At 54.4% G+C, this 27,297-nt stretch overlaps 1 protein-coding gene across 21 annotated transcripts; it reads left to right on the plus strand.

Annotated features, from left to right (window-relative positions):
- The first annotated feature begins 367 nt into the window (after positions 1–367).
- On the plus strand, positions 368–26,835 carry PAX6 (paired box 6). Of its 21 annotated transcripts, none has more exons than XM_052811221.1 (14): positions 6,838–7,280; positions 7,385–7,527; positions 11,060–11,136; positions 11,474–11,528; positions 14,309–14,439; positions 15,322–15,363; positions 15,457–15,471; positions 16,245–16,410; positions 20,915–21,073; positions 21,940–22,022; positions 22,275–22,425; positions 22,566–22,663; positions 24,723–24,873; positions 25,733–26,835. In XM_052811221.1, the coding sequence occupies exons 4-14, from the start codon at positions 11,519–11,521 to the stop codon at positions 25,816–25,818; spliced, it is 1,092 nt and encodes a 363-aa protein (XP_052667181.1). In that variant the 5' UTR covers positions 6,838–7,280; positions 7,385–7,527; positions 11,060–11,136; positions 11,474–11,518; the 3' UTR covers positions 25,819–26,835. The 21 variants fall into 21 exon arrangements, with proteins under 21 accessions (XP_052667169.1, XP_052667172.1, XP_052667170.1 ...); XM_052811220.1 differs by having other exon boundaries at positions 6,840–7,280; positions 22,548–22,663; XM_052811215.1 differs by having other exon boundaries at positions 6,842–7,280; positions 15,457–15,672.
- The last annotated feature ends 462 nt before the right edge of the window (positions 26,836–27,297 follow it).

The raw sequence follows: 27,297 nt of genomic DNA on the forward strand, positions 1-27,297 counted from the left end.
AACCTCAGCCTAAACTTTGGCCTGGCAGGCCGGGGCCCGGGACGGCTTGCGGACAGCGCCGCGGCTGAGGCGAGCGGTCGGGCCGCAGCCCCCGTTTGCCGGCAGGCAGCGGGAGGAGGCAGCAGCCCCCGCCGCTGCCCGGGGGAGCCCCGACCCGCGGCCCAGCCCCGGAGCGGGGCCGTACCGGGCCGTGCCGTGCCGTGCCCGCCGTCGGGGCGGGCGGTGTCCGGGCTCGCGCCGTCCGCGCTCGTGTCGCCTAAAATGTCTCATTAGCTAACTACTGTCCGCCGTGACGTCACCGGGGCGGCCCAGCCAATGGGGGAGGCGCTGGCGTGGATATTAAGGGAAAGTTAGTGCAAAGGCAGCACCCCTCTTTTGCTGTCATTGACATTTAAACTGGGTGGCAGGTTCTTTCGTGGAAATTGGCGACCGGAGCCGCCAGGTACCTCCTCCCGGCCGCGGGACCGCCGCGCCCGGGCCCTCCGCGCCCGCTGACAGGTAACGTCTCCGCACGCCCCCCCCTCACCCCCGGCCCCTCGCCCCGACGCGGGGCCGCTTCCCTGCCGCCGGCCCGACGGGAGGGGCCGGGCGCCCCGAGCCCGGGCAGCAGGGCACCCCCCCCCACCCCGCGGGGGGAAAAGGCGAGGGGAGCGGGCTGGAGCCCCGCACAACAGGTGGGGGCGGGAGGGAGGGAAGGAGGGAGGGAGGGAGCGGCTCCGGCCGCTGCCAGCCCGTCGGAGCGGGGGGGGGGGGGGCCGGGGCGGAGGGGGCGAGCCGCTTCCCAAACCTCCCCCCCCGCGGGCGGTGCAGCCCCCTCCCCTCCCCTTCCCCCCGCCCCGTGACCCGGGCCCCGCTCCCTCGCCGTTACCCGTCTCAGGTGGCGGGGGCAGCCGCAGGTTACCGCGCCCGTCGGGGCGCCCGGCTCGGACCCCCCCACACCCCCCGGCCCTGGAGCTGCCGGCTCGGGCCCCAGGCCCCCGGGCCGGCTGGACGGGGCGGGAGCGGGGCACGGAGGGTCCGGCGCGGCGGGCCCGCACGCCCCCGCGGAGGGGCGCGGAAAGGCGGGCTGGCGGCGGGACTGCGGCGAGGAGGGCTGTCGTCGGGGGGCCGCGTCCCAGCCGCCCTTCCCCGGGTAACGCCGGGGCCTCGCCGGTCGCCGCGGAGGCTCGGTCGCCCTGCTCGGGCGTGGGAAGGTCCGGTAGCCGAGAGGCGACCGTACCTCTTCAGCCCCCAAACGCCGGCTTGCCTTCCCAGCCCTAGGTGCCTCTGCTCAATCAGGGCGTCAGTGGGAGAGAGAGATACCCTAGAAAGGTCGTTCTTCCTCCGAAATAACACGAAACAAAATAACGGCGTAAAACCTAAAACACCGCTTACCTGTCCGCCAGCATCTCCAAATATCCCTTACGGTGCGTTAGCGGGAACGCTCCCTCTGATGCTTCACTATAATATACCGGTAAATGGACATTCTCCTTCAGTAATAAATCAAACACCATCTATCTCAGATCCTCCTCCCTAATTAGAGATGTTTATTGGAGATGGTGTTTATCCAGCTGTCATGCCGAGAAAAAGCTGTGACATAATTACCTCTGACCAGATAGTCTTTTATATGCATATCTCGCTGACATATAAAGCAATCGGTTTGCATTAAAAATGACAAGATCAAATGTTGATTTTAGCCGATATAATAATATTTCTGGTCATTAAATTACTGGAAATTCAACTTTCGGGCTCTCCGAATCGCGAACCTTGCGATTTAAACTTTTTTTTTTGTTTAGGATTTAAATGAGCGGCTCCACCAAAAGGATGGGCAGAGGGAAACAAACGTACCCTGCAAAGTTGCCGCGATAAATCAAATATGCCAGCTAAAAGAAAGAGAGCCCTCGACCCCTCCGCCTAATAACACGGTTGACGTGAATCCGAGGAGTTTCTGTACCGCTTCCTCGTGGCTTGCCAAATTTAGGTTTTGCTGCTAATTCGGAAGGCCAGGAGAGCCCGAGGTGGGCGAGAGGCGAGAGCGGGACCCCCCCTTAACCGCGTTATTTTTAAACCCCGCACCTCGGCGGGGCCAGCGCGATGCTGGTTCATTTGGTTTCGTGGCGTTGGCAGCGCCTGCGGAACCATCTGCGTGGGGCTGCGAGCGAGCCCTGATAAGCTCGGAATTACTCTGTAATTGAAAATATATTTTTGGGAAAGGCTGGTTTTACAAATATCAAGGGTGTAGGCTTTTGATCCTTTCTGCTGCCTGTGTTCTCCAGTTGCTAATAAAACTCGCATTGAGCTCCTTAGTGGCTTGATTAACAGGCAGATTAACTGTTACTGGGGTTTTGAACAGCTTGTCCCAATCAATAGCATTTAAAAAGCCCGTCAGGATGCGCTAAGCTTCCACCGCCCCCCCTCCTTCTTTTCTGAAGGCTTTTCGAGCGGGTCCGGTTGCATGACACTTTTCACATATATATAATCAAAGGCTTTCTCGTACAGAAAGATGTATGTTCGTCTTCCAGTTTCAGAGAGACTTCGGCAGGGTCCAGAAAGCCTTTTTTTAATCCTGCCACACAAAGCTGTGCCTTATGCAAAAGGCCAACATAAAAGAGGTTAAATCGATTCCAAACTTTTTGCAGATTGTTTATAAACTAGAAAAGCTCCACTTAACTCAGTGTCCTGTGCATTATAGGTTTCAAACACTGTCTCTACATATACAAATAGGCATTAAGTGTCCTGAAGGCAAAAGCATTGTAGTCTAAGACGTCAGGATTTGTGTATCTCTTCAGTTTTAGACCGAACTGGACAAGAGGACTTTAAGCATTTTTCTGGGTATTAAAAAAGGTAGTTTGCAGCCCAGATATTAATACAACGAGACGATACTGGAGTCTCTAACTCAGCACTTTCTGCTTTCAACACCTAACAAAATACGAAAGGGAAGCAAACGCTGCTGTTTAACACAAATCAAAGCCCAGGCACGAAATCATGTAAAAAAGTGAAAATTATTTTAATTAGGAAAAACAAAACAAACAAAAAAAGCCTTGCCATATATAATAGTTACTTACCTTTTTTTTTAACCTTTTTTTATTATGCCCATTTTTTCTTTTTTTTTTTTTTGTTTGAAATAGTTAAAAAAAAAGGGGGGAGGGGGGAGGAAGAAAAAACAGATGCAGAAAAATGCTAGTTACAATAATCCTGTGCGGATTTTAAAGTAGAAATCTTCAAAGGGTGTCTAAGTCCATGCCGAGCGCCACGGCCGGGGCCGCGAGGTCCCACGGCCTCGGGGTCCCACGGCACACCTCGGGCGGGCGCGGGTGCCGCCGGCGCAGCCCTCGCCCGTGGAAAGGGGGAGGCGGTCTGCGCTTGCAGGAGGGCAGGGCTTTTGGGAAGGGGTAACGCGAAGCACCTCACAGCAGTGCTTCTCCTCCCGCCTAATTAAAAAGGCGAGCGGAGCATTTTTAAAAGTCGAAAAATCACTTTCCTGAAAAAAAGAAAAAAGAAAATAAAAAAAAACAAACCCAGAAAAAATAGAAGGAAAAGGAGAAACAGGCCGGCCGGGCGGGGAGGGCGGCAGCCTTCTCTGAAGGGCGAGCGGCGGCTGGAAAGCTGCTAGGTAAAAAAAAGGGGAAAAGAAAAAGAAAAGCAAGCATTTCCTTTGGAGGTATCCAGGCTCGGCGGTCCCGGCAAGTCCTGCTTCCCCTGGCCGGGCACCGCTGGCCGGGGAGCGCTGGGGCTGGGGGCGAGGGGGCGTCGGGGAGGGCGCGGCGGCCGGGGCCGGGCGGGCTGCCCGCTCCTCCGGGGGGGCGGGCAAGGGGTAACCGGGCCGGGGGCGGAGGCGGCGGTGGGGCCGGGGCCGGGCCGGGCCGGGGCCGGTCCCGCGTAGTCCCCTCGGCGCCCGCCGCCGCCGCCGCCGCGGGCGGAGGTAAAATGGCGGCGCGGAGCCGGGCCGGACCCCGCGGAGCTCCGCGCCGGGACAGAGCCGGCTCCGGCGGGACGCGACGGGGCGGGCGGCACGGCACGGCACCGCGCCGCTGCGCGCACACGCGCGCACCGCCACTCCGCGCGCACCCACGCGCGCGTGCAGACACGCGCGGCCCCGGCGGCCCGCCCCGCTCCTCTTTCTTCCTCTTAACTTTCGCTCGGGGCTCCCGCTCCACCGGTGCCCCCCCCCCCCCGCCGCCCCGCCGTGACGTCACCGGCGTTCACCCCTGCCCTCCCCTCCCTCCCCTCCCTGCCCGGGTATTTTTTTTTTTCCTTCGGCTGGGGGGGGGACACACACACGTTAAAAGTTTTTGGGGGGGGAGGGAACACAAAGCCCGCTGCGCCCGAGGGGAAAATAGCAACAAGATTACGGCTGCTTTATTCTGGCGAGGAGGCGTAAGAAGGTGCTAATCCAAGGGATGGCTAATTGAGAGCTTGTAAAAATGATATTCGCCTGCGATTTCGGACAAAGTGGTTTCGCTCTTTTCCCCCTTTAACGCCCCGTGGACGAGAGTAAAAAAATTTCGCTCGTTTGCTAGAGAGGCAGTGCAACAGGAAAAAAACCCAAACAAAAAAAAAGGCAAGAGAAAAAAAAGACCAAATCAAAACCCGCGGACACGACTGACTTCACTCCAGAGAAAGGACTAGACCCCAGCTTTTAAAATCCCTTTGGAGCCTCCGAGATTCGTGCGAGCTTCCAAACGGCAGCCTCTTTCTCTCGCCTGCAGGATGCGTGCGGCGGGACGCCCGGCCTCGGCCACCGGCAACTAGGAGGGCAGGCAGGCTCCTTCGCGGGACGGCTCGCCGGGACTCACCCTGGAGGGCGAGACGAGCGGGACATCGGTTCGTACTCTGGTTTGGCCCTTGTTTCCGTTCGCTTTTGTGGCTCTGAAAGATCCCCTCGGCGCCCCTGAAACGATGCTCGGCCACGGGCAGGTTCGCTCAGTGGCAGCTGATACTTTGGAAAGTTTGGGGGAGGAGGAGATGAGGCGAGCGCGGGGAAGAGAGGGCTGCCGGGGGAGGGGGGTCCTGCCCGAGCCCCTAGTTTTGGCAGAGCCCCCCCCCCCGGGGTGCCCCGCAGCCCCACGGCCGGGCTCCCCCGCTCCTGCTCTGCCTTACCTTCAGGGGAGATCCCATCACACCCAAACGCTCCCGTATGTCCATCGCGATACTCGGCTCCGTTTCTATAAATATGCATGACTCGGAGGGGGAAAAAATAAAACCAACCCCGCAGGTTGCCTTAGGCCTGGACGAGGCCGCAAGAGCCTCGCCGGGGAGCGGGGAGCGGCCCCCCGGCCCCTCGCCGCTGCAGGTGGGGCCGGCCGGGTCCCGGGGCCGGACCGGCGGCGGCTCTCCCTTCCCCGCAGCCTCCGCGGAAAGACTTTGCTCGGCCCGTTCCCGGCTTCCAGGCAGGGCCGGGGAGAGGCTGCCCGCCTCAGCCCCTGCCTCCCAGGGCCTCCCCGCCGGGCGCCGAGCGGGGGTGGCCATCGCGGCACCCCGGCGTCGGGGGAAGGGGAAGGGAAGGAAGGGAAGGGAAAGAAGGGAAGCGAGCGGCGGAGGGGCAGGCAGCAGTCTCTTAAGAGCCCATTTTGTGCTATTAGGGAGCTGTGGCAGCTTCTCGGCGGGACCGGGGATGACAGTGCATGACGGCCGGGCAGCCCATTATCCCGCTCCCATTGAGGCGCCCTTTCACTCACATGCAAACTCCTTGGCAGAGTCGTTTGTCTCCTCATTGTACTTTATTTAAGAATGCAATGGTTGTCAGGGCTCTTATTCAATTTCAAGATACTTTATTGATGAGCTTTGACTTTTAGCACTTTTCACATGTCAAGAGAAGTCAAGTGTATGCGGCTACGACTTCATTTTATGCTTTGCGCGTTCATACTCTCCACTTACCGCGCTGGCTCTTGGAATTTCTTTTTCCTGTCTCTTCTTCTTCCCTTTCTTTCCCCCAAGCCTTTTTTTTTTTTTTTCTTTTCCCTTCCCTGTGCAGCCCCCCCCCTCCCCTCCCCTCCCCCCCCCGGACCACTCGCCATAACCGATTGGGACACCCTGAGCTCGGACTGGTGCTCCCAGTGTAACCTTAAATGCATGCGCTGAGGGGTTGCTTTAGGGTTTACTGAGGTGTGTCTTAATAGTCCGGCATTCAACAAATGTACTTGTGGTGTGTGGTCAGAGCAGCAAAGTCATTTACTTACTTTCCCCCTTGAGTTTCTGGCAGCCAGTGAAGGGGCTCCCTTTGCAAAAGGCGGGGGGGGGGGAGAAGCCCCTTCAGCGGCCGGGCACAAAGCGGCTGCACTGCCCAGAGCCCGGCCGCTGCCCGCCGGACCCCCACTCCCCGCCCCCCTCCCCGCCAAGCTCCTCCGTGGTGTCTTAAAAAAAAAAAAAAAAAAAAAAAAAAAAGCACAAACCAGCCCGGCAGCCCTTAGTCAACAAATGGCACGTGGGAGAAGTTTGTGAGTGTTTGGTAAAGGACTCTTCAGGGCCTTTCACAAGAGCCCTCAATACACAAAGTAAATGGTGTATTTGCTCTGTTCTCTCCCGGCCGGGCAGAGCCTCCCGCTCCCCGGCGCCGGGAGCGGGGAAGGGGGGCTGCCGGCCTCGGGGAGCTCCGGGCGATTCACCGCTGACAAAGCCCCTGTCTCCCAAATATTTATGTCTTTACCATTTGAATGTTATTTTCCCCTTATCTCCATTGTCGGACTGGAGCGAACTGTTTAAATGCAAATTGACCTTTCCCCCCCCCCTCCCCTCCTCCTCCTCCTCCTCCTCCGCCACCCCCCCTCCCGCCTGCCCCCCTCCCCCAGCCCGACCTGAAAACGCGCCGGTCCCCGGGGCCCGGCTCGCAGGCGGCGCGGGGGGAAGGCCCGGCTCGGAGGCGGCGGGGCCCGGCGGTGGCGGCGGAGCCCGAGGCCCGGCTGCCGGCTCCCGGGGCCGGGCGGCGGGCGCGGATGGGGAGCGAGGAGCGGCGAGCCGGGCCCAGCGCATTCATATTCAAACGGCTGGGCCAATTGAGCCGTGCCGGGCGTCGGGCGGCCAATCGGCGTCGGGGAGGCGCTGGCGTTGCTTTGCATAAAGCAATATTTTGTGTGGGAGCGAGGGGAGCATTTGCATGTTGCGGAGTGATTAGTGGGTTTGAAAAGCCAGCCCCGGCTCGGCCGCATTTCCCGCTCTGGTTAAGGCGCAGGGAGGAAGTGTTTTGCTGGAAGATGATGACAGAGGTCAGGCTTTGCTAATGGGCCAGTGAAGAGCAGTGGAGGCGAGGCAGAGACCAAGGCACACATACATTAATACACTTGAACCATCACCAATCAGCATAGGTGTGCTCTGTCTCTCTCTCCCCACTTCACTCACACACTCTTTTATCTCTCGCTCTCCAGTCACTGACAGCCCATTTTATTGTCAATCTCTGTCTCCTTCCCAGGAATTCAAGATCACACAACCAGCAGCTTCAGTGGAGAAAAACTATTTTGCTGGCAACTCTTTTTAAAGCACCATCATTTCAAATCAGTGCGCTCTTAAACTATTGACAGGAGCTTTGACAACAAGACAGGATGCCTCATAAAGGTGAGTCTGCTCATTTCTTCTCCCAACTTCTCCCTCCTTGCATTTTAATATTTAGGCAGGGCTCTCGCTCTCTCCTCCTCTCGCTCGCTCGCTCTCTTTCTCTCTCTCTCTCATATTCCCATTTGCATTCCGGAGAGCTTCCCAGGGAACTTTCCAGCCCAGGAGCTCACAAACTTTCTGCCTTTCACATAAGCCCGTGTCCTCTGGAAAAGCTAAAGCATCTGACTCGGAAACCAATGCCAACACCAGCAGCAGTTAATTCCCACGCAGCCTTTGCTGGGCAGGGAGACCACGAGCGCCGGTGTCTGTGTCGCCGATGCTGCCGGTACCCCGGCTCGGAGGGGCGGCGGGGCCGGAGCCCGGCCCGGGTCGGGGCCGTTCCCGTAGACCTGGGCGGCCGTCCGCGGCGACAAGCACGGCCCCGACCCGGCCCGGGCTCCGGCCCCACGCCACGCCGCGTGGGAGGGAGGGAAGCGGCGCCTCGTTGCCCCGGGGGCGGCCCCGTCCGCGGCTTCTGCTTTGTGTTCCCGCGGTCTCGCTTAGGGAAGGATCACCCGTGATCGTGGGGAAAAAGAGGGAGCGAGCGGCCGCAAGAGTTGCGGGGGGGGTGGGGGGGAGAAGGAAAAAAAAAAAAAATCGCGTCCTAGGCCAAGTCAGCTCCCAGGCGCGGTACAGGCGGGGAGCTGAGCGGAGCTGAAGGGCTGTCAGCTTTAATCAGCCACCCGGGGATCTTCCCAACTTGTCCCTAGTGCCGGCAACTTTCCCAGCTCCGGCGCGGGAGAAGCGCCGGGGGCGCGGAGCTGCCCGCACCGCGCACCGCGGGCCCTGCCGGGCGCCCCCGCACCGCCCCGTCCCGCCTCGGCACCGGGGCGCGCCGTGGTCCGGGTGTGGGGAATTTTTTTGCTGCCTTTTTAAATCGATATGCCTTGAAAATATTTTTTTTCTCTTAAAAAAAAACCAAAACAAACTAATCTCGCTTATTTCTGCAAGAGCCACGCAATCGCCCCTTTGATCCCCCCGTCCTGCGATCCCCCACTATAGCAAAGCCTTTTTTTCTTTTTTTAAGAAGTTGCAAACTCTTCGCCGTGGAAAAAAAAAAAAAAAAAAGAGATTTGCTCCTGGGAAGGGCAACAATAAACTTGATTCTTTTTCCCCTCGCAAGTGCAATTGAAAAAAAAAAAAATCTGGATTTGAATTTAACCTTGTAACGCTTTGCACGGAGGTGTTACATGGACGCGCAGAGCAGGAATAATTTCTGGAAAGTTTAAAACCAAACTTTCTCGAACGGTTAAATGTACCTGGCAGAGGCTCTTTTGGAAAAAGACAACAACGTCCTAGAGAAGAAAAGTGACTGCTGCTTCTCCATCTTAGGGACATAAAATAATAAAAGTGGCCCTTGACAATAAATGTTTATAGCTGCTGACCTTTACCAACGTCTAATCGCAAACCGATTCGTTTTTATCTTTTTCTCATTTGCCCCGAGAACGCGAAACTTTGTCATCTTAACGTCTAATTACGGTTTCACCGGGAGGGGGAAAAAAAAATGCTATCCGCCATCAGATTGTAGCAGGATTTCCAGATTAAAAACCAACTTGCAGATTAGGCCCGGCCTATGAGGAGACGGCGACTCGCGTTGCCTTCCTCGCCGGGGAGCTGGCCGTGTCCCGCCGGCCGGGACGCGGGTGTCCGCAGGTCCCCGCGGGGGAGCAGCGAATTCGGGCTACGGCAGGAGAAGGCGATTTTGCGATCGCGTCGCTTCGGGGTGCGGGTCCGCCGAGGCTCGCCGGGGGATGCCGGGCCGGTTGCTGGAGGCGTTAGAGAGTTGCTGAGCAGAACCGCAGCTCCCTTGCCCCGCACCTCCTCTTACCTTGCTGAAGCACTTGGCTACCCTCGCCCTCTATTGTAAAACGCTTTCGGCTGCGTTTGGGGTTTGGTTTGGGTTTGGTTTGTGGCTTTTTTTTTTTTTCCCCTCTCCCCCCCCCCCCGCCCCCCCTTTTAAATCTACTCATTGTCATTTCTGAGGTCCGTGCTGGCAGAGCTGAGGGCTGGAAGTTTAATGGTGGCTTTCTGGATGGCTTCCTTAACCCCGTAGGCCCCACGTTTATGAGTTGCGCGTGAAATATGCGAGGAAATTGTGTCTGAAGAAGTGGGTTTCCCCTTCGGTGTGTGTCTATGCAGACGTGTTTGGTGTATTAAAGGGATGGCTTCACGTTCAGTTCAGCTGAAGGAGATATCGCCACGTCTCCATTGAAGTAGTACAGTGTAGCTTGCTCTGCTGCTAATCAGGTAGCTCTCCAAAGAGCAGTAAATATTTACCAGTTAAAGTCTTCATGCTGCGAGAAAGTACTTGTTTGATGTTTATTTTTATGGATTTAAGATTACTAAAAGCTACTTAATAAATTATACCATGGCCAGTCCTGAATGGGGAAACGTGCCTCTTTGAATTCTCCATCATATGCAGGAAGAGTAAAATTAATATTCATTATAGGCGCAAAAGAAAGAGAATGAGTATTTTTAGGCAAAAAAAAAAGGGAAAGAAAATGAAGGCTGCGACTATTTCATTATTTTACCTCCTTTTTTTTAGCAACCCCCTTGAATGGGCTCTTTATTGTAATTGTCCCTCCCCAATTGAGCACCCCACTGAGCTGTTGTATCTTTTTACAACCCCTAACAACTCGCACCAGTAACACAATTACCGCCAGATATTTATAACGAGAAATTACTTTTCCATTTTCACCCGCGACGATTTCAAATAAATACATGGGGACGCATAAATAAATAAATAAGTGGCCCGGGGGGGTGGGAGAGGGAAGGAGGGAGGGAAGGTGGCGAGAGGAGGAGAGAGGGAGCAGGGGAAGGAGGGAGGGAGGGAGCGGAGGCGGGGGGGGGGGGGGGGGAGAAAAAAAGGCGCTGGGGACTGTCCAGGCGCTGGGTCAAGGCAGGCACTAATGAAGGGAGAAGGGGCTTGTTTCTCTGCTCTTTGTAAGTTGGAGGGTTGTTGGTCCGTTGAGTTGGGAAGCTGCGCGGCCGGTTAAGGAGCCTGGGTTTCTGCACTCGGGGTTTGGGTAGAGGAGCAGAATGGAGGCCATTGTTCGCTTTCTGTAGGCTTTGTTTAACAGTTCTCACCCCCTCCTGTTCTTACTTTTTAAAGCAGTGAGGCGAGGTAGACAGCGTGTGTCACAGTACAGTGAAAAAGGGGAAGATCTAAAGACCAAAAAAGAAGTTAATCACAAGACGGGGAGTTTGGGGGAGAAAAAGTTGCTAGTGCCGCGGGGAAAAAAAAAAAAAAACAAACAAAAAACTCGAGGAAATACCCGGAGGTAAAAATGGAGCCCCGCTCCCAGCACGCAGGGCAGCCGGCGGAGGGTGTCCCGTCCCCCCGACCCCCCCCCCGCCGGTGCCCGCGCAGCCCCCGCGCAGCTCCGCCCGCCCCGCTCCGCTCCGCTCCCCCCGGCCCGCGTCCTGCCCAGCACGGCACACCTTCCCCGCGTCGCTCCGCACTTTTTAATGTACTTCTTCTGCTTTGTCCTAGAGGGAAGACTTTAACTAGTGACACGCAGATGTGCGAGTCCCTAAATTGTATGAGAGGACAGTCCACCCCGCTTTCAGGCAAGTTTAAAAACATGACTTCGGACTCTCTTTGTGATTGTTGTCGCTCCACTTAATACACCACCTCAGCGAAGGGCACTAACGACGAGGCAATACGCCACCTGCATGCAATTAAAACGAGAAACCACTTGGCGGGTTGCTTTTCTTAATTTTTTTTCCCGCGTGTTAGGGATACATATGTACATTTTTGCCTTGAGGTGTTAAAGCCCCCAAATCCTTAAAGTAATCGGGGGAAGACGCCCAAGGATAACAAAGTAAGCCCGTGAGATATTAGCCTCTCTGCAGCTTAACCGTGTGCACTACCTCCCCTGATTAACGCCTATTTTATCACTGATAGACTGCTATAGGCGAGCCCCGTGGGATACTGCTCTATCAGCCCAACATGCAGAACAGTAAGTGACTCCGCGCCCCTTCGCGGCCGCGGAGGGCAGGCGGGGGCGGCCGCGGGCGCGCAGGAGCGGGCAGGCAGCCCGGGGCCGGGGGCTCGCTTCGGGGCGGGGGTGGGAGGCGGCTCCGCCGGGCGCGGTGGTCCTTGCGCGGCCGGGGAGCATCGCCCGCCCCGTCGGGGCGCGGGTACCGCCGTGGAAGGGGCCGGGAGCGCTGTCACGGCTCCCGGGGCTTGCCCTGTTCGTGGCCCAGGCCCTGGCGTGTGTCCCTACCCGCTCCGCAGTGGGAGTTGGGCAGGAAAAAGCCGCCACCGTGCTAGGTGCAGTTCCCCGCCACCTCCCGGGTTTATTTGCTCCCCGATTCGGATGTCTTTTTGCGGATTATTTATTATTTTCTTGTTGTTGTTGGCCTTTTTTGTCGTTGTTGCTGATGTTGTTTAAGACCTCGCCGATGGGCCTGCGCGCCTCTCGGAGGGGAAAGCGCTTGCACAACGCGGGAGCGCACGGAGCCGCAAGGCGGGCGCGGTGGCTGGCGAGAAGCGGCCTCTCCCTGCGCGCCGGCGGAAGGGGCTGCGCGGAGGTGGGGGGGGGGCGGACAGGGGGTGAGGTCCTAGCCAGCCCGGAGCAGGCCCCATCTCCCCGGGACGCGGATCTTCCGCGGGGCGGACTCCACGCTGGAGCGCGGCGGGGTTGCGCGACCTCGCAAAATCGCGACACCGTCGCGATTTTGCGAGGTCGCGCAACCCCGCCGCGGTCCTGCGCGGGGGGCGCGCTGGTCTTGCGCGGGTAGCGGCGGCGAGGAGCGCACGCCGGTCGGCCCCCACCCCCTTAGATCGGTTAATAAGTTGTCCCCCCCGTGCGAGGAGCATCAGGAAAAACACAGGTTTCGGTGGTTTCTCTGAAAACCTCGGGTGGAGCCGGTTGTTTGTTTTGGTGGCGGGTTGGTTTGGGTTTTTTAATTTTTTTTTTCCCCCCGGGGCCGCTGCGTGCCTGTCCCTGCGATGTATTTTCATTTATCTGGAGAAAAAACTGAGCCTCGGCAGCCCGGGGAGGGTGTTACCTGCGCCTGGCAGGGCCGGCGGCGGCTGCCCTTGGCCGTGGCGTGCCGAGGGTTTATGGTAATGGGGGAATGCCTTCACTCGGCCGTTTGGGATCGCCACTGCAAAACGCAGAAAAGATATCATTCGGGTGAAGCCTTTATTTTGTTTAAAGGTCGCGGCGGGCTCTTCAGGCTTTGTGTTAATAACTCCTGGGTGTATATGGTGCAGAGCATCCAAATTGACACCATATGTTTTCCTATTAGATGACTAGCAATAGAATACAAGGCGCATAATCATTGCCACTGGGCGAGATCTACACCGCTCTCCAGGGAAATTATATAATGATTAAGGCTTAACCTTTTAAGTGAAACTTTGATTTTGCTTTCCCCGCTGCCATTTTTTATGTCGGCGAGCGTCCCTCCCTCAAACGGGCTCCCCGCACGCACGGACGGGGACGGGGGGGCGGAGGGCTGCGACGAGGGACGGGGGGGGGGACGGACGGGGATGATGATGGGGAAGGGGGGGGGGGCCGCCGAGGGACTGCGCCCCCCGGCCGCCCCCCGCCGCCCGGAGCCGGCCCGCCCGGCGGGGCGCAGGCGGGGAGGGACGCGGGGCTCCTCTCCCCGCGGTGGGAAGCGCGGGTCGCGACGCCGGCCGCGCTGCCGGGCCGGGGCGGCAAATTCCCCAGCCCCGATGTCACTTTGAATCCATTGCGCGGGGAGCGCGTCCCCTCGGTTGTGTCCGCGCAGGGCCCCCGGCTACCTCAAACCGCAGCCTCCCTCGGAGGGAGAGCGCGTAGAGTTCAATCTAGTCTGAGTGATATCCAAATGCGGACAGAAAGGGTCGTTTTATCATGCTACTATTTGTCGTGACGATGCAATTTTCAAAAGCAGAGTACTGTCATAAAGTGACACGCCTGCCACAAGTGCTCCAACTGATCTTTTCAATTAGCCTTCCATGCATGATCCGGGGCGACTTCCGCCTATTTCCAGAAATTAAGCTCAAACTTGACGTGCAGCTAGTTTTATTTTAAAGACAAATGTCAGAGAGGCTCATCATATTTTCCCCCTCTTCTATATTTGGAGCTTATTTATTGCTAAGAAGCCTGGGCTCTTGGAGTCAATTTATCAGGAGGCTCCAAAGAGAGGAGAGCGGAGAGCGCGTAGAGCAGAGCTTCTCCAGGGAGACTTCCTCCAAAGCCTGGAGCTTCAGGTTGGGCACTGGCGAGGCAGCCCCTCGCTTTGCTTTTGGCGAAGCGAGCTGCGGCTGTGCGGATGCAGGCAGGCTTGGCTGGGCTTGGGGTTGGGTTGGGGTTTGGGTTGGTTTGTTTTGTTTTTTTTTTTTCTCTGGTGGGGAGGAAAAAAAAAAAAAAAAAGAGGCAAAGCAAGGAAGCAAGCCAAGGCGATCCAGCCCGGAATATTCGGGGCTTTTGGGTTGGGTTTGGGGGTTCGCCGCTGCCGCGGGTTTTGCAGACGGGGAGCGGCGGGCGAAGGCGCCTTTCGGAGCCGCCGTGGCTCCCGGGGAGCGGCGGGCGAGGACGGGGCCGGGGCCGGGGCCGGTCGCGGCGGCCCCTGAGCGGGCGGAGCGGATGGGAGCGGCGGTGCTGCGCGGTGCTGCGCGGCGCTGCGCGGCCGGGCGCGGAGGGGAGCGGAGCGGCGCGCTCGCTGTCTCGCTCTCTCTGTCTGTCCGCGGGCTGTGGGCGGGCGGGAGCGGAGGGTGCTATGGTGGGCGCTGTGCTTCCCGCAGGTCACAGCGGCGTGAACCAGCTCGGCGGGGTGTTCGTCAACGGGAGGCCGCTGCCCGACTCCACGCGGCAGAAGATCGTGGAACTCGCTCACAGCGGCGCCCGGCCCTGCGACATCTCCCGGATCCTGCAGGTGAAGGCGGCGGCACCCCCCGTCCTCCCACCGCTCCGCTCCGCTCCAGAGCCGCTTTGTCCACCGCTGGCCGCCAAGGCGCTAATTGCCGACCCCCCCACACCCACCCACCCACCATCACCGCCACCACCACCCGCCTTCCAGCCTAATAAAACGATCCATCTGCTTATCTCGATTGCTGCTGCAAATAGACCTTGCTACGCGTGTATATATCTCTCTCTCTCTATACCTTTAAAAAGCTTTTAAATTTTTTTTTTTGTTGGGTCCCCTTTATTTCCATCCGGTGATAACCTGCACTCTCGTTACAGTTAGTTCGCTGTAATAAACTGAATTATACGGCTCGGCATAATTTCAGTTTCCTCTCCTTCCTCCCTTCCCCCCGTATTTACTTATGATTTTGTGAGATCTGTATGCATTTGGCGTGGCTTACTGCTTTTTTTGGTTTTACCTTTTTTTTCTTCCAAAAAGCGGAAAAAAAAAAAAGCGAAAAAAAAAAAAAAAAGAAACCCCCTCAAAGCCACGCTGTTTTAGCCCGGAATCTGTCTTTACAGACACTAACGCGATCTGGCGCAGCTCAGGGGTACTTTGTAAATGTAGGTCTTGCTAACCCCTCACTCACCCTGTCCCCCGCAAGTACTCTGTCTAAGAGCAGTGAGGACGATGGAGACTAGTCTGGCTTAGGTATTGTTCGCATTTAAGGCGTATTTTAACATTGATACTAAAAGAATTACGTTTTGACCAGATTTTTTTTTTCTTCCAAATGTTTTTAAAGTATCACTTTTGTAGAGGGTAGGGCCACGAATGTAATTTTTTTTTTTTAAAGAAAAAAAAGACTCTCTAAGTAAGTTCTCATACCATTTAAGGTATATTTTTGTGTTATAGACCCATGCAGATGCAAAAGTCCAAGTGCTGGACAATCAAAACGTAAGCTTGTCATTGTTTAATGCATACTTAAACAATTTTATTTTTGTCTTGAAATTATTAATAATGTGATTTTCTGTCCGCTTCCCTATCCAGGTGTCGAATGGATGTGTGAGTAAAATTTTGGGCAGGTATTACGAAACTGGCTCCATCAGACCCAGGGCAATCGGAGGTAGTAAACCGAGAGTAGCGACTCCAGAAGTTGTAAGCAAAATAGCGCAGTATAAACGAGAGTGCCCCTCCATCTTTGCGTGGGAGATTCGAGACAGATTACTATCAGAGGGGGTCTGTACCAACGATAATATACCCAGTGTAAGTTCATGAAAAAAACCTTCCTGTGTGCTGTGTACAATGCTGGGTAGCCGTAGCGAGCCCCTGCTTCCTTTGTTTTGATATCAGATGAGAGGATAGCAGGTTCACATCATTTGCATGTGGCAGGGTCAGGCGCATTTTTTCATACAGAATCTGACAAATGCCTTTAAGGAGGGGGAAAAAAAAATATATAAAAACATGCGGGTCACCCCTGCGCCTGGCGCCTCAGGACTGCGAGCATCAGTCGAAGCCATCACTCTGGTTTTGCAGGGTTGGGTTTGGGGCTTTTTTTTTTTTTTTTGGCTTTTTTTTTTTTTCTCCCCCCCACCCCCCCCCCCCCCCCGTGGTTTGTTTGTTTGTTTGCACCACCACCAGCAGTAAGCGAGTCGGGGACACGGCGGTACGGGGGCGGCCGCAGCGCGCAGCCGGCGCTCGGGGAAGCCCTGACTTGCGCCCAGGTCCAGCCGCCCGCAGCGCGGAGGGGGCGCGGAGGGAGCGCGGAGGTTGCGCGGGTGGCTCGCGGGGAGCGCGCTACCGCACTACCATTGCCTTTCCTGTCCTTTGCCTTCCAGGTGTCGTCGATAAACAGAGTCCTACGCAACCTGGCTAGCGAAAAGCAACAGATGGGTGCCGACGGGATGTACGACAAGCTAAGGATGCTGAACGGGCAGACGGGGACCTGGGGCACCCGGCCCGGCTGGTACCCCGGCACCTCGGTACCCGGGCAGCCCGCCCAAGGTAAGGGACGGCCCGGCCCGGCTCGGCTCGGCCTCCCCCGGCGGAGGCGGCCCCGCCGCGGGTGCCCCTCGCCCCCTCCCCGCCCGCCGCCGCCGTGCTGAGGGCGGTGGGCGATTTTCTCCGGAGAGTGGCTGAGGGCGTCCCTCCCGCCGCCCCCCACCCCCTTCCCCGGGCGGCCGCGGGCAGGTGGGCGGCGGGGACCGGCGGCCGGGCGGGCTTCCAGCCCCGGTCCCGCTCCCGGTCCCGGCGGCGGGCAGGGCAGGGCAGGGCAGGGCGGCCCGGGAGCCGCCGCTGCCAGAGCCGCGGTGCCGGCGGCCGGGCGGGCTCCGGGGCCGGTCCTGAAGGTCGCCCATCAGCCCGGTAATGAGGGCTCCTGCTCCCCGGCCCGGCCGCCTTCCCGCGCCGGGGTCTGCAAAGCCGGGGAGATCGGTAACTATCTCCGTAGGGCTGATTATAGTTCCTCCTCAATGGACCCGAAACAACTTTGTAAATATAGGAAACTGTTTATCCTGAAGATTAATAGGTATTTGTTGTAGGCATGACAAGGGGATAATATGAAGGATAATGGGATGTTACGTTACATACTTAAGATGGTTAATGGCTTCTTTTTGAATACGGGCTCTGTTGAGGCTCGGCTCTCTCCCTGGCTGTGGTCATTCCTTTAGAAGAGGTGTCTATATACAACAACCTGCTTTTTGTTTTCACCCCGCGAGGAAAAAAAAATCGGTAACAGTGTGCGGAATATCTGGTACAAAGGATGTTTCTGTCACACGCAAGAATTTGTTATGGGAACAATTCTGTCGCTATGTAATTGCTCATTAGAGATCGTTTTGTTTCTCATTAAGGCGACATGAATAAGCGTCTAGTTGAAGGAGACAGCTGTAGAAATGTTCCACAGGAGACCTCTGGACACGATATGGCACCGCTTGCCAATTAGACATGTCAGTTTTAAGAGAAGAAAACAATCTATGAAGGACACTAGAAAGATAGAGCGGAGCCCTCGCTTCCCCCCACCCCCGCTTCGGTGTGGGTGGGGGGTTTTTTTTGGTCGTTTTGGGTTTTCGTTTGCTTTTGCCCCATGTCCCCCCTCGGACCCCACCGGCTCGGCCCTACCTGCGGGGCTGCCCCTGCCCCGCTGCCGGCATCCCGGGCCGGGCCGGGGCCGGCCGCCCGGCGTCGGGGCTCCCCCGCCTTCCTTCTCTGCCCCGCACCCGAGAGACAACCCGCGGAGCGGTGCGCGGCGGAGGGGAGCGCACTTTCCGCCCGTGCGGCTCCCAAACGGTCCGGGCGCCCTCCGTTCCCGCCGGTGGCTGGTTTTTTCTTTTTCTTTTTCTTTTTTTTTTTTTTTGTTAGAAAAGGCGTTAAATGGAGAAATTTAGGCTGCCCCCCCCTCCCCCGCCTGCCCTCCCCGCCGCAGAGTCGCCGGGCCCAGCTCCGCGCGGTGTGCGCGGGTGCGGTGCGGGCGCACCTGGGGCCGGGCGGCCCTCGGCCGCCCCAGCGCTGCGGCGGAGGCGCCTGTGTCTGGGGGGGGGGGGGGGGGGCGTGGGGGGGTCGGTGGAGCTGCTGGGGGCTTGCGGTGACCCCTCCCCGCGGCGTGGGGGTGAGCGCAGTTTCCGCGGGGGAGCAGGAGTGTGTCGGGGCGGGGGGAGCCCGTTCCCCAGTTGTAACCGAAATAAAGAGGCGCGGAGCGGCTCGGGCCGGGGGTGCGTGTGTGAGTGGGCAGGAGAGGCGAGGGGGAGGCAGGCAGGCACTTAAAGCATCCGCATGGCAAAATTAAAATTAATAAAATGGATTTCCTCTGGAATATTCATGCTCCCTCTGATGTTTTTCCCTTGCAGGGGTATGTTGCTGGATTTTAAGAGTCCATTACTCAAAAAGCATAAGGCGAGGTTAGGTCTCAGAGGGGTACAAATATGGTCTCAATCTGATAAACGCCATGCAGCAGTGAATAAAATAATGGATACATGAGGGCTGACAGAACAAAAAGAGACATCTCTATCCGGGAGAAATTCTCCAGTGATTTAGTGGTTTTAGGGATCACCGAGACACTGTTTCTTATCTCACCCCCCCCCCCCCCCTTATGAGACTAAAGCCTTCTATAGGATTTAGACACTTTCTCTTTCAACAGATGCTACAATGTTTTGATCCCAGCTCTATAGCTGAGAGGTGCCGCAATTGGTTTGCTATCTTTTTTTGCTTGTTTTCCGCCTCACTGATTAAGACACTAAGAAACTAAGGAATGATTTTATTTCCCAGCGTCTTTTTTTTTTTTTTTTTTTTTTTTCCAGGAAACAAATCCTATACCCAGCGTCAGATGGTCTGGCTATAGGATAATAGGGACGGACATTCACTCGCTTTCTTACGGATTAGGTCTGGAAGGTGGAACAGCCCTATTGAGATCGCTCCTTTTAGGGTTTTTTAAAAAAAAAAAACCAACCCAAAAAGCGGGGGGGGGGGGGGTTTCTAAAAAGAAGATCTCTCAACTGTCCGGCGCGGGGGTTTTAAATGATCATAAGCGAGTTTAGGTGAAACTTTTAGCTGGCTCAAAGCTTTGGGGGCAGATGGGGAGCACCCGGAGACGAGGCTGCAAGAAAAAAAAAAACAAAAGTGACTTCAAAAGTTTGAAAATAAGCGGGGGGGGGCTGCCGGGTTCGGGCTGGCGCTGGGGAGGGCGGGCGCGGCCCCGCGGGTCCCCCCCCCGCTCCCCGGCGGAGGCCGGCCGCGCTGCCCACCCAGCCCCGACGGCGCGGCGGCAGGGGCCGGCCGGACCGCCGGCCTGCGAGAGCCGGCCGTCCCCGCCGCCTTCGGGCTCCCCCCCCCCCCGCCTCCCCTTCGCCCCCCCCCCGCTCCCTGCCCGGTCCGCGGCGGTGCGGGCGGTGCGGACAGTGATGGATGAGGGCGGTGGCGGAGGTTAGACGGCGGCCCCCGCGGCGGGCGGGCGCGGCCCCCGGCGCTGCCACCAGCGCTTGGCAGGGCGGCTGCCCCGCCGCCGCCGCCTTCCCCGGGCCGGGCGGCTTTGTGTCGGGCCTGAAAGGCGGCCCCCCCCACCCCCCCGGCTATTCACCCGCCGCCGGCCGCCTCAATGGGGCTGCGGCCGCCCATATGGTGACCACGGCCGCTGAATCCCCGTGTTTAAATGGGGGAGAAAGTTCGGGTTTTAAAACATTTCAAAGTGGTTGAAAGGGTCCCACCAGATCCTGTCACAATCCCCCCCGAGCTTTGAAGGCCGGGGCCATTGTTCGCCGATTATAAATGATATTACTTTAAAGTTGATTTCCCACAATATTTAAAGGATGTAGCGGGAGCGTCGCTCTTTATTTTTGGCGTAACTTTTCAAGGGAATTAGCATAAGTAGCCCGTGCGTCCCTCATCCTGTCTCCCCCTTTATGCGACATCAAAACGCCTCGAAAAATATACTTTGAAAGCAGAGGGAGAGCTAATTTAGGGACGACGACTTCTCCGCCTCGACAGAAAGGTCCGCTTCTCTCGCCCGCGGCGGCCTGCGGCGCCCGCAGAGCCCCGCAAAGCCGGCCGGACCCGGGACGCGTCCTTGCGACCGCCCGAAAGCGGAGCACGGTGAAACTTTGCCCCTGTTTACTGCCAGAAATTACATCAAAAGTGGTGGAAATGCCCTAATTAAGAATGTACCGCTTAAATGATATGCCAAACGTTCAGCTGCAGAAGAGCGTATTTAGCTAGTTAGTGAACTCGCTACTATTTCTTTTAAAATTACATGTTAAAATTTTAAAAGAAATCTTACTTTTCTCTGGTGCAACACATTACAAAGAATGGACAGTCCTTTTATCTAAATATAAAATTCCATTTTCAGCAATTATAGCCTGTTCTTGGTGATGATATAATTACAGCTGTGCTCAGTAATAGGTGTCAAGGCAATGCACACTCATACAATAGTTGAATAAAACTGCAGAACAATGCAGGCACTTCTAAATTCACAACCTTTAAAATGAAATTGACTGTGCAGAATTCAAATAAAAACTGGATAAATATTTTTTAAAAAAGATTACAAGCTTGGTTTGGTTTCTTAATAGCATTTTCTGCAAACCTATCAACATCTAATTGATTAGATAGGAATTACTGATTATAGATAATCTGAAATACCGAACAGCACTATTTTGAATATAGCAATAGGTAAATAAATGCAGCAGGCAGAGGAGACTGCCATGGCACTTCGGCAGCGATTCATGGAAAGAATCGCTTTCAGGGGAAAGTATTTTTATGCAGGTTTTATTCCAGAGGAAAAACAAAATGAAATTAAGACCAGGCGATCGCAATTCCTCAACTCCGATGTTTACGATAACGCTGGAAACTGAAATGTTTCCCTGTTACCCGTGTCATTAGCGCAACGTTGCTTTGATACCCGAGACGTTTTTAAGGGAGGGTGTCAGCAAACATGGCCGAACTTGTTTCCAATCGCGTTATTTCTCTGATAGGGATCTTAAAACAAGGGTACCTGCGTTTCACTTTCCGACTCTCGGTTCTGCAGATGGCTGTCCGCAACAGGAGGGAGGAGGGGAAAACACCAACTCCATCAGCTCTAATGGAGAAGATTCAGATGAGGCCCAAATGAGACTCCAGCTGAAAAGAAAGCTGCAGAGAAATAGGACATCCTTTACCCAAGAGCAAATCGAAGCCCTTGAGAAAGGTGAGTGGACATTTTCCTAGGGCTGGAGCAGGAGAGAAGAGCAAAATGTGCCCCGGCTATATTAAGAGATGAACGGAAGCATGGCATTCACGTGCCTTATATATATATATATATATATATATGTATATTTTTTTAAGTCTGTGGCTCCCTCCGTGCTCTTTTATTCAGTGAGCTCCAAATATTCACCGATGGCTGCGATATGCACCCAAAAGCCATTAAAAGGCTTTCAAAGGGAAGGTACTCAGGGCACAGGTCATACCGAAACATCGTTACACTCTGGGCTGCTCTCACCGGGGACAAATTTCCTCCGGCCGACTGTGCCGTGTCCCCGGCCGGGCCGCACTGCTGTACGCCGGGAAGGCGAGGGCAGGCAGCTGGGGCTGGCAGCAGCCCTCCGTGCCTGGCCCCACGGTCGCTCCCCGTCCCCAGCGCTGCCGCTGCCTGGGGCTGGGAGCAGGTGCCCTTTTCCCTGGCCGGCCCGGGCGCACCTCGCCTCTGACCCGCTGCGGATCTTTGTTCTTATTTTCTGCTGTTATTCAGCGACGTGCCATTTCACTTCTTGGTGACAGGGTCAGAGCTGCCTTGGGGACCCCCTCAGCAGAGGCAGAAGCCCTCACTGCTTCTTGAAGGATGCAGCATTGCACCCAAGCCTGCCTGTCCCCTTAGCGTTATTCCCCAGCAGGCAAGGCATCCTCCTTCCTAACACACACACACACACACACACACACACAGAGAAAGCCCAGCTTTGCCTATACAGCAATGTTTCTTAAGAGCATTTAGAGCATAGACAGCGCAGGAATGACTCTGACTTTACAGTCGGCCGCATTAACTCTTTGCAAATAATGCAACCATATTTCCTTCTGCAGAATTTGAGAGGACCCACTATCCCGATGTGTTTGCAAGGGAGAGACTAGCTGCTAAAATAGACCTGCCTGAAGCAAGGATACAGGTACTGAGTTGCTGTGCAATTATGACTATTATTATTTTTGCTATTACTATTCTAGTTTTGTCATTCCTGGCTTCTCAAAGCACAGGGCAGCCCCTATTTACTCTCCTCCTTCAGGAAAGTAATGGCAGCTGGGGTCTGCTTTTGCGTGCTGCTTTGCTATGCTGCAAGCCAGCTTTCTGCCAGCACGGCCTGGAGTTAGGTGGGGGAGGTCCTTGTAAGCTCATTCACGTCTCTCAAACGCTGTATTTTCAGGTGTGGTTTTCTAACAGAAGGGCCAAGTGGAGAAGGGAAGAGAAGCTGAGGAACCAGCGGAGACAAGCCAGCAACACTCCCAGCCACATTCCCATCAGTAGTAGTTTCAGCACAAGCGTTTACCAGCCGATCCCGCAACCGACCACCCCCGGTAATGCCACCAACCCGCTCACGTTCCTCCATCCTCTTGGGAAAATGAGGCTCTGAGACTGTGTCGCCAATTGTAATTGTGGTTAAACTAATGTGTTCGTCTATCTGTCTATTCTATTATAGTTTCCTCTTTCACATCAGGTTCCATGTTGGGCAGAACGGACACGGCGCTCACAAACACGTACAGCGCGCTGCCGCCCATGCCTAGTTTCACCATGGCCAACAACCTGCCTATGCAAGTAAGTCCGGTGCCGTCGCCGCGACACGCCGCTCCCTCGGGACTCGGCAGCCCCTGGGGTGTGCGGGAGCTTGGGTGGGGACCCTTCCTCCGCAGGGTGGGGGAGTTACGGACCCAAACCACGCTGCAGGGAAACCAGCAGCAAAGGCTTCCCCAGCATCTGAAAAGATGCCCTATTTGGGAGAATCACAAGGGAAAGGGCACTGTAAGGCCCGGTGCTCAACAAGCACTTTTCGTGAATTTTAAAAAAGAAAGATTCTCAAATTTACAAGGAAACAAATCTGGGATGAAAAAAACCTTTTCGGAAAAAAACCACGGTTAACCTATGGAACTCACTGGTGCAGTATTGTGGAAATTGCTGCCCGAATAAGCTGCTGGAGGGATCCAACCTTCTCGGTGTAGGTAATGTGGCGGCAGCACATTAGGAACACCTGAGAGAGGGAAGGATGTGATTAGCATCAGTGGTTATGCCAGCTAAGCCAGAATTGCAAGAGCTGTCAATCCTCATGCCTGAAAGCATTAGCTGATCACCAGCTGGGTTAGGAAGAAATCTATTCCTTTGGGGTCTGTTTCTATAGACCTTTCAGATGCAAAATTCCTCCTTTTTTAATGGTGGGGTTGGCCTAGGAAGGTGCTGGCCAATTACGGGAGTTTTACAGCTTTGTCTGAGGCACACAGCATTGACCACTGCTGGAGACAGGCGAGCAGATTAGAGAGCCTGACTCCTTCGCTGCGGCAATTACTATGTTACTAATTGCTGAACCAAAATTAACCAAATAAAGTTAGAGTCTCGCAAGTCCGCGGAAAGAAATGACGTTGGCTAGGTCGCTATTTCGTGACGTTGGAGGCCGGCGGTGCCGTTCCCGGCAGCGGGCTGAGAGCAGATGACAAAAGATCAAAAGGCTGATACAGGAGGGGACCCTTGGGAAAGCAGGAGGCCCCTGATTCACTGCCAGGCTCCTGGGCAGGGACCTGGCATGTGTGAGCCGCTCTGGAAAGTCCTGCCTACGTGGCCACCACGATGTGATGGCCACGCGATGTCGGAGCAGGAGATTTGGCAGCCGAACCGTCGGCATCTCTCTGCGGATGCGCGGTGTGTTGCTGGTTCTCCCAGAGCACAGCATGTGTGCTTAAGCGAGTGATGCTGTCAGTATTTTCGGAGACGGCCTGTCAGGGACGTGCAGACGGAGGAAATATGTGCAGACGTGTCGAGTCTCGTGCGCTTGGAGCGGGAATTACTCATCCTGCCTCCTGCCCCCCCCAATGCCTCCCCATGTTGCGGCTGCACTGGTCCCCACTCCCCCAGCACCCCAGAGCGGGGTCCCTCCCCGGCACTGTGCCATCCCTCAGCCCCTGCCCCCAGCTGCTCTCCCCCCCGGCAGATGGGGTTTTAGGGGTTGGAGTTAAGGTAAATGGAGATGTCTGGTCTCCTGGGATGCTGCTGGCATGGGCTTGGGGTGACTGTGGCTCTGGTGGGGGATCAACACACACGGATGTGTGGGTTTGGGGTCACCGAGGCTCTGAAGGGGGATCAACGTACGTCACCCCAAACCCACACATCATCTGTGCGTATGTGCAACACGCTTGCAGGTGCAGGACCAGCCCGTGTGCCTCAGTGGAGTAATTTTTAGTTACACCCCTGATAGTTTTTAGCTACATCACCAAATGCGACATAAGATGCCAGCCCTGTCTCTGGCTGCAAATGGCATGAGACATCTTTCTTCTACATAAGTACAAACAAGGGCAGCGCTCAGGCTTTACTTTGGCTTAGGTACGCAACACCTTCGTTAGCATCTAGATGTAGGGATCTGCTCGCCAAGCGCGCCTGAAAAGGCACCGGTGACCGTCCATGTTGTTTCTGTAGACCAAGAACCTCTGGGAAGAGGCTGCTTGGTTGAACTCCTAAATAGGGCTTTGCATCTAGTTCCCCGAATTTGAAACTGAAGCTTGTTTTTGCTTGCGCACGCTGCTTCTGAGGGCTGGCACATCCCTCCAGAAGAGCATAACGCCGTGTTTACCCTGGCCGATACTTAACGCTCTTTTGTCCTTTGCTCTCATAGCCCCCGGTACCCAGCCAGACCTCCTCCTACTCTTGCATGCTGCCCACCAGTCCCTCGGTGAATGGACGGAGCTATGATACATACACCCCTCCTCACATGCAGACACACATGAACAGCCAGCCGATGGGCACCTCTGGCACCACTTCCACAGGTGAGTGGCCCCGCGCTCCCCCCGCCTTTCTGCCAGCGCGGCTTCCTTGCTCCGGCCGTCGGGTTTTTCGCATGTGTTCGCTGGGAGAAGTCTCTCCCCATTGCCGGGAGAGGTCTTTCTGTCGGGTTTAGTAGCTGCCGAACCGTGCAGAAGATGAAAATGTATAACCTCACGGGCTAGAGCAGAAAGTCTGATTTTTAAGCTGCTGCTGGAGGGATAGATGAAAGACAGCTGATTAACAGAGGGGGTGTTTGAATAGTGGTACAGTGGAAAGCTCTTCACGAGGCCCTCATCCCGCAAAATCTTCCCCGTATAATTAATTTTTAAAGCAGCATTTATTTCACAGTTAAATTTCAGCAGAGATACACCTGTGAAGTTAAGTGTATGTGAAAGTGTTTGCGGGACTGGGTGTGTTTTTACCATGTCTGTGTCAGAGGCTATTTTTTGCTAAAGATTTGAAGTTATCGAAAAGGCAGGTAACCTGTAGAAATACTAACCTATGCATAAGAAGGCAAACAGGGTAAAAAAGGGCAAGTGTCAGCACAAGCAGGAGCAAGCCAGACACATTTGAAAAGAATAGAAATGTTCAGTGTATTTTGGGCTGAATTCCCAACCGATACAAATGAGCCGAGGCTCTGGCATTTATCTCAAAGCATGACAGTTTATTTATAACAACAAATCAGTGAGATGTGCATAGGTTTTTAAAATATACCCCCCACCCCCCACCTGATTCTGCAGGCTGCTAGATGGTGCGATTTAATACTTACTGGAATACAAGCACATATCTGTGAAACTGTAAAGCAAAAATTGTGATATGTATAGAAAAACTAAAATATCCATTTTCCCCCTCAATTTTCAGGTCTCATTTCCCCTGGAGTGTCAGTTCCAGTTCAAGTTCCTGGCAGTGAACCTGATATGTCTCAATACTGGCCAAGATTACAGTAAAACATGTGTTAATTCCGTAAATGACTATATGGACAACAGTTGGATGTTCAGCAGTATTTTATAAAGGAAGAATGGCTCTCAGAGTACTTCTGTACTGCAACTGTGCCCTATGCTGTAACACATGGAAAAGACTTTCACATGGACCTTTGTACACTGAAGGCATTATATCAGTTGGAACAAATCTTCATTTTGGTATCCAAACTTTTATTCATTTTGGTGTATTATTTGTAAATGGGCATTTGTATGTTATAATGAAAAAAAAAAAGAACAATGTAGACTGGATGGATGTTTGATCTGTGTTGGTCATGAAGTTGTTTAAAAAAAAAAAAGAAAAGGAAAAAAAAAAAAGAAGCCATGATCAACAAGCTTTGCCACGAATTTAAGAGTTTTATCAAGATATATCGAATACTTCTACCAATCTGTTCATAGATTATGGATTGACGTTCCAAGTTTGTATCATTCCATTGCATATAATTAAACCTGGAACAATACGCACTAGATTTATGTAAGAAAAATATCTGTTGGTATTTCCAAAGGTTGTTAACGGCTGAAGCTATGTGCAAACAGGGGTTAAGAGAGAACTTCGATGAAGAAAAGAGTTTGATAGATAAAAGGTAGATTGTGTCTTCGATATAATCCAATTTGTTTTATGTCGAAATGTAAGTATTTGTCTTCCCTAGAAATCTCCCAGAATGATTTCTATAATAAAGTTAATTTCATTTATATTTGACAAGAATATTCTATAGATGTTTTATACACATTTTCATGCATCATACGTTTCTTTTTGGTCGGCAAGAGTTAATTGTTCTTAGATATAGTTGTACTACTGTTCACAGTCCAATCATTTTTGTGCATCTAGAATTCATTCCTAATCAATTAAAAGTGCTTGCAAGAGTTTTAAACTTAAGTGTTTTGAAGTTGTTCACAACTACATATCAAAATTAACCATTGTTGATTGTAAAAACCATGCCAAAGCCTTTGTATTTCCTTTATTATACTATTTTCTTTTTAACCTTATAGTGTGGTGTTGCAAATTTTGTTACTGTGTTAGGTTAATCTCATTAAGTTTTATTTTGAATTTATTTTCAGTTTTCAATAAGGAGGGATTCTTAAGAAACGTTTTTATAGACTTTCAGCCCTTCGACCAGCCTGTAATTTGGGCTAACAAAAAGAAGATAGGTTCACGTATCTAATTGCAGCTGAGAGCAGGAGGAGGTTGTTTATTTAGCTCGGGTTTCTGGGGATGCTCTAAATGAACTCCAGAATCCAGCAGAATTTCCAGCGGGGAGTTTGCATCGTGCCAGTCAGTAGCGGAGACGCGATGCACGCCTGCGTCTATCTGTCGTAATTATACATAAAGTACGTATAGACACGTACACACAAATATACGTGCCTGACTTTTAAAAATTGTTTTTGTTAGGATGCTTAAAAAGAAAAAAAACAGCTGTGTTTTTAACAGGCTCTTTGGGAGAGTGAATA

This window comes from Harpia harpyja, chromosome 16, assembly GCF_026419915.1.
Source record: "Harpia harpyja isolate bHarHar1 chromosome 16, bHarHar1 primary haplotype, whole genome shotgun sequence".
In the NCBI taxonomy this organism is placed as follows: domain Eukaryota; kingdom Metazoa; phylum Chordata; class Aves; order Accipitriformes; family Accipitridae; genus Harpia; species Harpia harpyja.